This window comes from Chelonoidis abingdonii, chromosome 7 (genome assembly GCF_003597395.2).
Source record: "Chelonoidis abingdonii isolate Lonesome George chromosome 7, CheloAbing_2.0, whole genome shotgun sequence".
Lineage (NCBI taxonomy): Eukaryota > Metazoa > Chordata > Testudines > Testudinidae > Chelonoidis > Chelonoidis abingdonii.
In genome coordinates, this window is record NC_133775.1 from 30,992,684 (window position 1) to 31,004,984 (window position 12,301).

The 12,301-nt window shown below is 42.2% G+C and overlaps 1 protein-coding gene across 4 annotated transcripts in view; it reads right to left on the reverse strand.

The window, feature by feature from the left end:
• Nucleotides 1-1,432: 1,432 nt before the first annotated feature.
• Nucleotides 1,433-12,301, reverse strand: part of ODF2L (outer dense fiber of sperm tails 2 like) — a 49,420-nt gene continuing 38,551 nt past the window's right edge. For all 4 annotated transcript variants that reach the window (XM_032779275.2, XM_032779274.2, XM_032779276.2 and 1 more), the window contains 2 exons: nt 11,555-11,680; nt 1,433-3,262 (listed from right to left, as the gene is read on the reverse strand). In XM_032779275.2, the coding sequence (XP_032635166.1) occupies nt 3,125-3,262; nt 11,555-11,680 (264 nt within the window). In that variant the 3' untranslated portion in view covers nt 1,433-3,124. The remainder of the gene's footprint in view (nt 3,263-11,554; nt 11,681-12,301) is intronic.

The window sequence follows — 12,301 nt, forward strand, 5'->3', positions numbered from 1 at the left end:
TAAATAATACTTAAGCACAGTCAGAGTATCAGCTGGTAATTCAGTAGCCTCAGGCAAACTCTCAGTGCTTTCTAGTTTCAGCTACCTATAATAGGAGCATCAAAGTATGTGGGTAAAAGGGCTGCATAGCTACTGTCTCTTAAGCTTCAATCCTGTAAATACTTACACATAAGCAACTTTATACAAAAAAACATGGTCCCACAGACGCTACCTTGCACAAGGTTAACTTGACACATATAAGTAATTCCATTGGCTTCAAAGGCATAAAGTTAAGTGCATGCATAAGAATTTGCAAGATAAGGGCCTCACTGATTCTATAATTTCTTTTCTCAGTTCACAAGTAAAAAAAAGATATATTTTTCTAACTGCCAGCCCAGTAATCTCAACCTGATATCTCAGTAGCTTAGTGTTTTCTGAGCAGGGCATCACCATCAGTCAGCCTGACCCAACTGAGGTGTATTATACTCATGTGATACCTGAAGCATACAAACTTGTGTGCTACATTGAAGTAAAGATTCTGCCTCTGAAATTGTCACCAATTCCACTAATCCATGTAGCTAGCTATGGTAGGTAAGGTATAGGTACGGATAGAGCTCTGCACAGATACAAAAATGTGGATCTGCCTCTGCCAGGATCAACCCGCGATCCGACCCACAATCTGCTAGCCAACTTTTACCTCTATCCACATCTGCAAGCTGTCTCGGAGGGGTGGGGGAGGCGGAGATGAGTGAGCAGGGAAGAGGAAGCGCGAGAGCAGGGTCTGGGGGTAAGGGGCAGGGTCTCAAGATGGGGCCGTGAGGAGGGGGGGCTGGGCTGCTGGATGGCGAGCACATGCTGGACAGCCCCGATTCCAATCTGCCACCCAGCCCCAGCCACTGGCTGCTGGCCGCCAGCCCAGAGCGCATTGCAACCTTTGGGTTGCCTGAGCTGGATGCCACAGGACAGGTGCCGCTAGGGTGAGCAGATGTCCCAATTTTATAGGGACAGTCCTGATATTCAGGGCTTTTTCTTATATAGACACCTATTACTCCACACTCTGTCCTATTTTTCATACTTGCTAGCTGGTCACCCTAGGTGCTGCGGTAAGACATGGCACCAGAGTCCATGCATGCATTCATGGGCCTGCCTGAGAGAATGGGAATGGGCTCCAAAGTCTTCTCACCTGCTCCTGCTTATCCCCTGGCTAGTGGACTTTCATCCCTCCACTCCTGAGCCGTCAGCCAGGCAGCCCGACTCCTTGGTCTCTCCATCCCCTGCCAGGCACTGACTCTCCCCCTTTTCCTCACTCTCCCTTCTCACCACTCCCAGCCCAGGCAGCATACATTTTATTCCTATCTAAAGTGCTCCGGTCTCTGTTGGAAATCAGATCACCTTTTCCCGGACATATTTCTTGGCTTCATAGCCCCAGCGGGGGGTGGGGGTGGAAGGGGGGTTCACCGCCGCTGCCACGAAGGGGGCTCATGACTGGGCTGCACTTTATAAGCCACCCACTAGGTACTGGAAAGAGGCAAAGTGTCTCCAAAATGGTTTGGGACTTGGATGGGCGCAGCTCAGCTTGACTCAGCCCTGTGCAAACACGTCTCTGTCTCCACTCTAGATCCATAGAGCCCTGTGAGGCTGTATCTGGATCCGCCCAACTATCTGCAAAAATGGTCCACTGATATGAAGCGGATAGCTGCGTATTTGCAGGGCTCTAATTATTGCATTAAAGTAAAGTAAAGACAAAAGGTTAAGGTTTTTCTAATTTCCTGGATAGCAGAGGCTAGGTTAAGGGCAATGTATTGGAAATTCTTAAACTATTTATCAAATAAGAAGTCTACACGTATGACAGTGACCTCCATGTGGTTTAATTGGACTGTTCTAGGCTTTTAAAAGTAAACCTGGTACTGGATTCAAGGTTTTACTTCTGCATATCTTGATGTTTCTTCATTCATGATTTTTTAAAAAGGTTATGATCATTCAGTATCACTAAACAGGTAAACTCTGAAGTGGTGGAGGAAAATGTTAAATCTAATCAAAAGAAAATTTAGTATTAGTTTTTTAAGCCAGGGAACCAAAAAGTTGTAATAGAAAGTACTGTGCTAGTATCACAATAATCAAATATACTTAAATAATAGTCTTCTTTTTTTTTTTTTTTAAAAAAGTGTAGAGTGTAAACCAACAGAATAATACTTCACATACCATTAGCTTGTTGATATGGGTACCTAACTGCAAAGTAAAAAAGAAAACGCTGATGCACCAATAAATATTTCATTGCTAGTAGTTTGTTATATGTTGAGAAAAGATTACAGTTATAACATGTACATGTAAAACAAAATAAGTAACATCAGTTATATTTTTATATAAAAAGGACATTTATAGGATATTTAATACACACTTAAAATTTATATATTGAGATGTTTAGACGTTACCTCAATCTGTTATCTTTAAAAACAATATCACAATTCTGTAAGAATATTTTAAACTATTGCCATAGAAACCCAATTTACATAAACAGGATTTTCCTTCATACTGGCCCCAGTTCAGCTAGGTACTTAGGTATGTGGTTTGTTTTAAGTGCATGAGTAATCTCACTGACTTCAAATGAATTACTAATGTGCTTAAAATTAGGGATATTCTTAAATACCTTGTTGAATTGGGGCCATTATCAGGAGGACTATCATCACATTTAGTGCCTCCACATAATAATTTGAATGGATTTTCTTTCAATTATATGTTACATATACAAAATATTAAGAATAGTATTTCTATTACCATCATGGTAGCTGGAATCCATATTGAATCCAGTGAGATTTCTACAGCAATGAAAGTACAGTGAATAACAGGAACACACCTTTCATGGAGATTGCACAGTTTTCCCTTCACTGTTGTTCAAGAAATGAAGATTAGTAATGCCATTTTTAGATTAGTAATACCATGTAAACATTCAGAACATGATCAACCAGTGTATATACATCAGGGTAGGCTCAATTCTGCAAAACCTGGAGCGAGAATTTTGCTATGAAGCCCTAATGATACGGGTTCAATCCAGCAAAATGTCCTCAACTTCCATTGACTTCACTGAGAGTTAAGGTCATTCAGCGCCTTCCAAGATTCTGCCCTTTAACATTTAAAATATTCTAAATCAAAGAAATCGGCCAAACATTGTTACATATGAGTTTTTCAAGAACTGTACATAACTGTGGATGCTGTGGTTCTGGTTTTCTGATTTTCGTAGTGTGTGCTCTAATTCTTTCAAACATACTTCCTGATGTTTCTCTCTCTAAAGAAAAAGAGGGAAAGGTGATGCAAGTTAGAAATAAAATATAAAATAAAAATATAATAAGACTAGTCCTTCAAGTTTATAACCATGTCTGTCATTCCCTAAAATTTTAGTCAACTCCACACAAACGCAAGACCTTCAAAATGACCCCAAAATCTTGAACCTATACATTATGTCTTCTGAGCACAAATTGATCTGTTTGAGTAACTTTATACTCTTAAAAAAAGATATGAGTCCTGGGATATCCTTTATAGCAACTGTTGAACATTTTGCATTTCCATCATTAAAGATTTGTGGCACCTTAATTCCAATACAAACTCAAAACTCTCATGCTTATTTTTTTAATGAGAACATCTGTTACTGATCTTTAATGCAGCCTGATTTTTGTGGCCTATGTTACTCTTTAAAATAAAGGATGAATGATAACATCATTTACTTGTTTATTAGATCCGTATATGGTAATTTGTTACATTAAACAAATAGCCATTTTTTGGATTTTCTTTCATGCCTATCATAACATGATTTCAGATGTGAGTTACTTAAAATAAACATTTTTCTTAAATTTTTTAGTCATTTATAACATTTGGATTTAATTCTAACGTTATATGAAATAATCAGGTTAAAGTGAACTAAAGAAAAAATTACCTTCTTGAGCCCTGCCCTGTTTCCAGCATCATGGTAACAGGAATAAAAATATGATTTTTGTTTTTCCTTTCCATAATTGTATTCCCAATTTTATGGATATGTAACTGGAGAAGGTGAACAATGTATATGTTTTGTTTTTGTTCAGAATAATGCTCCCCTCAGGCATAAATAATTCTCTTTTCATATTTATTTTGAACTGGCACCTAAATACTTCTAGAAAGGAAACTATTGAAAAGTATACTACAGACCTGATACAGAGGTATCAGAGAGATTCTGCTGAAAAATAATAGCAATGACTTATAGTCCTTATCTGAAAGGTTTCAGACCCAGGTGGGAGATTTGGAAGTGGAGTTACAAGGTAAAATAATTTAGAATGCATGGGAAAGTCTCTGGTCATGTGACTTCAATTCTTTTATAAAGCTAAGCAAATTGTAATAAATCCTTGCTTTGAGGCTTGACTACGTTCCCATTGACCTCAATGTCAGAACTCCAACTGGTTTCAACAAAAGCAGGATCAGGCTCATAAAAAATGAAGAAGTGTATAGGTATCATGGATAGATTTTTAGAGGTACTTTTCAAAATGGGGGGAAAAAAAGGGGACAAGAACACCCTGCCCAAAATAGAAATGCCAAAAGGGAGTGGAGGGGGGGGGAGAGGGAAGAGCAGGGATGATGAATGCTGACGGTTGAAGGAGCAGCAGTGATCTCTATGCTATGTATAACCTGCAGCTCAAAAGGTTTGTTACACCTTCCCCACCCCCCACCTTCTTTTGAGCTTAGCTATCAGTATAATAAATGTGCTGCTTTCTGCCAGACTCTGGTGGGTCATTAGTTTTCCCTAAGCTTACTAGCTGGCCCAGTTTTGGTTAACATTACTGGTGGACAATGCAGGCAGCTTAGTAGAGGATTTGATCCAAGAGTAGGGTCTCTCCGGTAGTCTCTTGAGTGGGTCCAGCTCAAGCCTGAATGAAAAAGTGGTAGGCTAGCAACCTGCTGCAGGGAGGAAAGGACGCCACTACTAAGTATGCCACTGTGGGGCAAGGGGAAGAAAAAGGTGAAGCAGCTTGAGCGAGAAGACACCTTCCCTTGGGGAGCTGCGCCGCCGCCAGGGGTGTTGTTAGAAGGGCTCCAAAAGAAAGAGGCAGACCCCTGGATACTAGGGGGGTTCCACCTGGGAGTACAATTCCTGAACTAGAGCTCATGTTAGATACATCTGTACTATATACAGTCCCAACAAGGTGGGACTGGATCGTGCAACCGCCTGGCTGCTGTGAAAAGCAGGCTGGCAATGGCAGGCGGCAAAAAGTCAGCTTGCCACTGAAACAGATTCACTCAAGGATTGATGTAATGCACTGGAGAAGGAACGGGATGTGTGGAAGGCGCAGGCTCTGACTGCTAGCACCCAGGCATCTTCCCTCTCTGTAGCCGCGTTACAGGTGGCGGCAGCAGAGGAGGAGGAGTGGGAGCGGGTGAAAGTAGAGAATGCCACTCTGAGCCAGGCAGTTACCTGCTTGAAGGATCTGGTCCTGGAGGGGTCCACACAGTAGAACAGGGCCCCGGGGGCTTATTCAGCCCGGATTGCCACCATTGGGGTGAAAGCTCAGCATGGTATGGGACCATATGATGATTGGGATGGGGATATCTGGTATGATCCGGATCCCCCAGATCCGGACCCCGGATGGCCGGACCCCAGACACAGTGTTGCAGTGGTCCAGAGGGTGGTCTGAAACTATGGACCTGTGCCCGCAGGGTGCAAGGCAGCCCCAAGTACTGGACACACTGTGGCAGAGACCAAGTTGGCTCCTGCGCAAGCAATAGAGTTAGCAAAAGCCCTGGGTGGCATAGATAATATCCCAGAAGGAAAATGGGTACCCTGCAGACAACTCAAACAAGCACAGTTTGCTGCAGTGGGAGCACTGTGCTAATTTGTTTCTAAGATATCCTTCAGCTTCCAAACCAGAACATCAGGGGAGCTGGTACCAGCTGAAGAGTTACAGAAATACCAAGTATCAGAGGGGTAGCCGTGTTAGTCTGGATCTGTAAAAGCAGCAGAGAATCCTGTGGCACCTTATAGACTAACAGACGTTTTGGAGCGTGAGCTTTCGTGGGTGAATACCCACTTCGTCAGATGCAGGTAGTGGAAATTCCAGGGCAGTATATATATGCTAGCAAGCAAGCTAGAGATAACGAGGTTAGTTCAGTCAGGAGGGTGAGCCCTGTTCTAGCAGTAGAAGGTGTGAAAACCCAAGAGGAGAAACTGGTTCTGTAATTGGCAAGCCATTCACCTTTGTTGATCCAGGCTGATGTGTCAAATTTGCAAATGAAACTGAAGCTCAGCGTTTCTCTTTGAAGTCTGTCCTGAAGTTTTTTTCTGCAGGATAGCCACCTTAAGGTCTGCTATTGTGTGCAGGGAGTTGAAGTGCTCTCCTACAGGTTTTTGTATATTGCCATCCTGATATCTGATTTGTGTCCATTTATCCTTTCCGTAGTGATTGGTCCAGTTTGGCCGATGTACATGCAGAGGGGCATTGCTGCTATGATGGCGTATATTACATTGGTGGACGTGCAGGTGAATGAACCAGTGATGGTAGTGGCTTGATTGTTAGGTCCTATATGGTGTCGCTGTGTAGATATGTGGCAGAGTTGGCATCGAGGTTTGTTGCATGGATTGTCCTGAGCTAGAGTTACATGGTACGGTGTGCATTGCTGGTGAGAATATGTTTCAGGTTGGCAGGTTGTCGTGGGCAAGGATTGGCCTGCACCCAAGATCCTGAAAGTGTGGGATCATTGTCCAGGATGGTTGTAGATCCCTGATGATGCGTTGGGGGTTTTAGCTGGGGGCTGTAAGTGATGGCCAGTGGAGTTCCTGTTGGTTTCTTTTCTTGGGTTGTCTTGCAGTAGGAGGCTTCTGGGTAACACGTCTGGCTCTGTTGATCTGTTTCCTAATTTCCCTAGTGCGGGTATTGTAGTTTGAGAATGCTTGGTGGAGATTTTGTAGGGTTGTCTCTGTCTGAGGGTTAGAGCCGATGCGGTTGTACCTCAGTGCTTGCTGTAGACAATGGATCGTGTGATGTGCCCAGGATGGAAGCTGGAAGCATGAAGGTTAGCGCGAGCGGTCGGTAGTTTTTGATTAGAGTGGTGTTTAATGTGACCATCACTTATTTGCACGTGGTTCTAGAAAGTGGATCTCCTGTGTAGATTGGTCCAGGCTGAGTGATGGTGGGGTGGAAGTTGTTGAAATCGTGGTGGAATTTTCTAAGTCTCCTTCCCATGGTCCAGATGATGAAGATGTCATCAATGTAGCGTAGGTAGAGAAGGGCGTGAGTAAGAACGAGAGCTGAGGAAGCGTTGTCCAGGTCAGCCAGATATATTGGCGTATTGTGGGCCATGCGGATGCCCATAGCAGTGCCAGCGTATGCTGGAGGTATATATTAATCATCAAACTTGAAATAGTTCTGTGTGAGTCAAATAAAGGCACAGAGCTCAGCAGCCAGTTGTGCTGTGGCATCATCAGGGATACTGTTCCTACAGCTTGTATTCCATCTGTGTGTGGATGTTTTGTTAGAGAGCCTCTACATCCATGGTGGCTAGGAATGGTGTTCTGGGAGGTGACCCAATCGTTGTAGTTCCTCAGAAATCAGTGGGTTCACGGAGATCCTGGGAGTGCTGGTGCATAGGGTTGAGTAGAGAGTCCACTATCCAGACAGTCCCTCAGTGAGAGTGCCAATGCCCGAGATGATGGGGCGTCCAGGATTTCCGGGTTTGTGGATCTTGGTAGTAGATAGAATAACCCTGTCGGGCTCTAAGGGTATGCTGATTTGTTCTGGTGTAGTGTAGGGATGTCCTGAGTAGATGGTCCAGTTCTTAGTGTATCCTCAGTGGATTAGGAAGTGGCCTGTAGAATTGGTATGAGAGTTGTCTGGCGCCTCCTTCTGGTAGTCAGACTACCAGACTACAGGACTCCACTGGCCATCCTTACAGCCCCAGCTAAAACCTCCAACGCATCATCAGGGATCTACACCATTCCTGGACAATGATCCCACACTTTCACGGATCTTGGTGGGCAGGCCAATCCTTGCCGCAAGACAACCTGCCAACCTGAAACGTATTCTCACCAGCAACTGGCACACCGTACCCATAGTACTCTGCTCAGGACAATCATGCAACAAACCTCGATGCCAACTCTGCCCACATTACTACACCAGCGACCCATATAGGACCTACATCGCCATACCCATCACTGGTCATTCACTGCAGTCCACAAGTAATAGCCATTCATATCACAGCAATGCCCCCTCTGGCTATGTACATCGGCAAAACTGGACAATCACTACGGAAGGAAACTGGACACGAATCAGATATAGGATGGCATATACACAAACCTGTTAGAGGAGAGCACTTCACAAACTCCGCTGGCCCAAAATAGCAGACCTTAAGGGTGGCTATATCCTGCAGCAAAAAAACTTCAGGACAGACTTCAAGAGAAACTGCTGAGCCTTCAGTTCATTTTGCAAATTGACACTAACAGCTCTGGACCAACAAAGATCGTGATGGCTTGCAATTTACAGACCGTTCTCCTCCCTTGGTTTTACACCTCTACTGCTTTAGAACAGGGCCGTCACCCCCTGACTGAACTAACCTCGTTATCTCTGAGCTTGCTTGCTAGTATATATACCTGCCCCTGGAAATTTCCACTACCTGCGTCTGACGAAGTGGGTATTCACCCACGAAAGCTCACGCTCCAAAACGTCTGTTAGTCTATAAGGTGCCACAGGATTCTCTGCTGCTTTTACAGAAATACCAAGGTTACAGTATTGCGACAAACTCTGTGTTCAGTGTTCTGTGTTGTATGTTCTGTGTTTCATGTTCTGTGTCTGTCTCTGGTGGGTGTCTTGTGCTAGCATTGGGTCCAGAGAGAGAGGGGATAATACACTAAACAAGGTAAATGCTTTTTCCTCTGTCTACTTCCCCCATCCCCAACCAAATTACCAATCACATCCACCTCTGTCCTAAAGACTTTGGTCCCCAATGCATCAGGTTTATTTTTTGTTAGGTTCTCTAATAATCATTTTGTTGTTAATTTTTGTTATTGATACATTTGTATTGTTAGTTACATTTTCTTGTATTGTTAATTCCACACTTTCCTCTATGCACCCTGGTTCTACTTCCCCAAGCCCTGAAGAGTAGTTCATGGGCCCCCATAACCTGTACAACTAAATGTCACTAAGTATCAGCAATTTCCCAAGTTATCTGTTACTATGTATCTTCCAAATCAGTTTAACTTCGCATGTTAACTGTGGTACTCCTACAACTCTTATTTGTTGTGTGTGCTTAAGGAGATCCTGACCTCAGTGACTTTTATTGTTTGATGGCTATTGCAGCATCAGACTTGGGCCTCATTTTGTTTGTCGATGTACCCAATTATTGTGATAGTTTTACTGTATTCCCAACTATTATGATTGTGATTGTTAGCATTTGTGTTTATGTTATATCTGGTGTTTAGTCAGTTGTAATGGTTTTAGTTATATTCACCTGGTTATGATTGTTTGGTTTGTTTGCAACAGCTCACCTGTGCCCTACGACAACAACTACTGTAAAGATCATAGATCAAGGGGCGGAGTGTTGTAGGAGCAGCAGTGATCTGTATGCTATGTATAACCTGTATGCTCAAAAGGTCTGTTACACCTTTCCCCCACCCTTCTTTTGAGCTTAGCTATCAGTATAACAAATGTGCTGCTTTCTCCCAAACTCTGGTGGGTCACTAGTCCTCCCTAAGATTACTAGCTGGCCCAATTTCGGGTAACACTGATAATGCTGGAAATAAGTTATAAAAACAGCTAACAGAACATCCTGAATATCCTCATTTGGAGCAGTCGCAAAGGAAACTCACGTCTTCCTTGTTAACACTCAAGTAGGGGGCTGAAATCTGTGGTCCTCTCCTATGGATGAATTTTCCCCCTCTGTTGGGGAGTTACATCTTTTCTCACTCAGACGGTTCCCCTGGAATTATTCCACTAATGTGGGGGACTAACCGTTCTTCCAGCCTTGGTACAGTCACATACTGCTAGACTTCTTGATAATAGTTGCCCAGAGAAACATGACAAATTGGAAAGATGTATCAAAAATATTCAAAAAATATTCAATAATCAACTGACTACACAAGGATGAACAGGGAGCAGCCAAAAAAGCCAGCTTCATTCTCTGTCTCAAACTTGGAAAGCTCTAACAGACTTCACAGAAATATCCAAAGTAGAACAAGAAACTAAATTCTCCCTGCAATACTGCTTATCTTTGTCAGTGATGTGCCTTTCCATTCTTATTGTATCATTTCTATCCATTGTAAATTGTTTTTATTTTATTATAATTAAAGACACACCAAAACAATTCTGTGATAATGGGGAGACGTATGCCATCAGTTTTGGGCTTTTTCCCCCGAGCTTCTAGAGGGTTTAAAAAACTTCCTGTGAATCTTAAACCAGAGTTCATGCTAGAAGGAGAAAAAGGCAAGTTCAGAAAGTAAGAAGAATCCCTGGCTCTAGGTGACCCGGTGTAGCCAGAGTTCCTTTTGACCATACGCCATCTTCAATTTAGCTGGAATTCACCTCTTACCCTCCTACCCTCCCAAAAAAGTCTATGAAGATTTATGTAATATTCACCCACCTCATGAAGGATGAAAGAAAAATGAAATTTTGTTTATTGTTTTTTAAATTAAGGGGGGAAATGTTTGTTACCTTTGTGGTGTTTATGTGGCTGTTGGCAGAAAATACCATTTTACAGCATTGCAGGGCCAGAATCAGGTCCCCGGTCTCTGAAACCTTATGCATCAATTTGAGTACTGTTGTCTCTAGCCGGATGCCATGAAATCAAGGGCCAACATTTTCTATTTGGATACCTGAAGTTAAGCACCTGGGATGCAATTTTCGAAGAGTAGAGGATTTAGACATGCCTTCTATTAACACTAACGTAAAACGTGTTGAAATTCCCAAGATTGCTTTGAAAATCTCCACCTAAATTCATACTTTGGCACTTAAGTAGCTAGCCTGATTTTCAAAAGGTGCCAAGCCCACAATACCGTCTTGAAATGAGGACTTGCTCATAGAGCAAGAACCAATGTGCCACACCTAGGATTTGCAAGTTCTTGAAACCTTTGAAAATCAGGGCACTTATTTAGATTCCCGTATAAGGCTATAGGTGCCTAACTTGAAGCACTCATGTTTGAAAATGCTTGCACAGATTCTTGGTCAGATCAGATTCTTTTATCAGCTCAGAAATACATTTATCCACTTCACTAAGTAGGTCTGGACCTGCTAACAATTTGTTTGTCTGGGTGAGCCTTTAGAATAAGGAGCAGCCCCAAGGGAGGTTACTAAAGGGTCTTAGCAGAGTAGACAATCCTGCACTAATGTAGGAAGATGGATTAGGTATCCCGGAGATCTTTTCCTAACCTGTCATCTATAATTCTGTGCACAAAATATGCAGTCTTTCTGATAGTTTTATGCTTAACTGACTTATGTGAACTGACTCTATGCCCCAAATTATGTACAAATTCATTTAGAAATATTTATCTGTTTAAAACACTTTAGTGTATGTAATGATTAAATTAACTAAGCAGTTTATGATCAGTGTCAATAAAGTTATAGATACTCACATTGTTTAATTTGCAGACAAGTCGCTTTTGCTCCTCTCGTCTCTCTCTTAATTCGGTTTCCAGAGTCAATATTTTTGTCTGAAGAGCTCTCTCCTTGGATGACATTTTTTCAACCTCTTCAGACTCCTGTGATGGTAATGAAGGAAGAAAAAGCTATTTAATTACATATAGACCTGCATTTGAAGCACAAAACAACAAATAATTATTTTAAACTATTTTATGCTACAATTGATCGTCTTGTCCATATTTGCTGATTATAATCCTCCCTCTATTCCCCACCAATTATCTTGAGCACACATGGAATACATTCAGATTTAAAATGAAATAAGCTGTCTCATAGGAAAATACTGCAGGAATGATTAATGGGGAGGGAAAAGTCTGACTCATCTGTGAATCTGTCCTGAACTGAGACTTATTCAGAATCTGTCAGTATTACTAGAATATGAGAACAATCATACAATTGTACATTCTACTTTACTTATAGTTAATTTAATGGGAACATTATCACTTCAGATATATATTTTTCTGATTGTACTGCAATAGTTACTTGTGATGTAAGTTCCTACACTTCTTCGCCTATTTGTTTTATTGCTTGAAATCTAATCTTTTCTGTTCATGACCACACAAAAACTTGCAAATTTTGAGTGTGGAAAGCCCTCTTCTGACATTAGAAAGGCTCGATATCAAAGTCCTAGTGGGCTGCCCATTCAAAAGGGAAATGAAAAAAGACAAGCTGAAGCTTTTGAT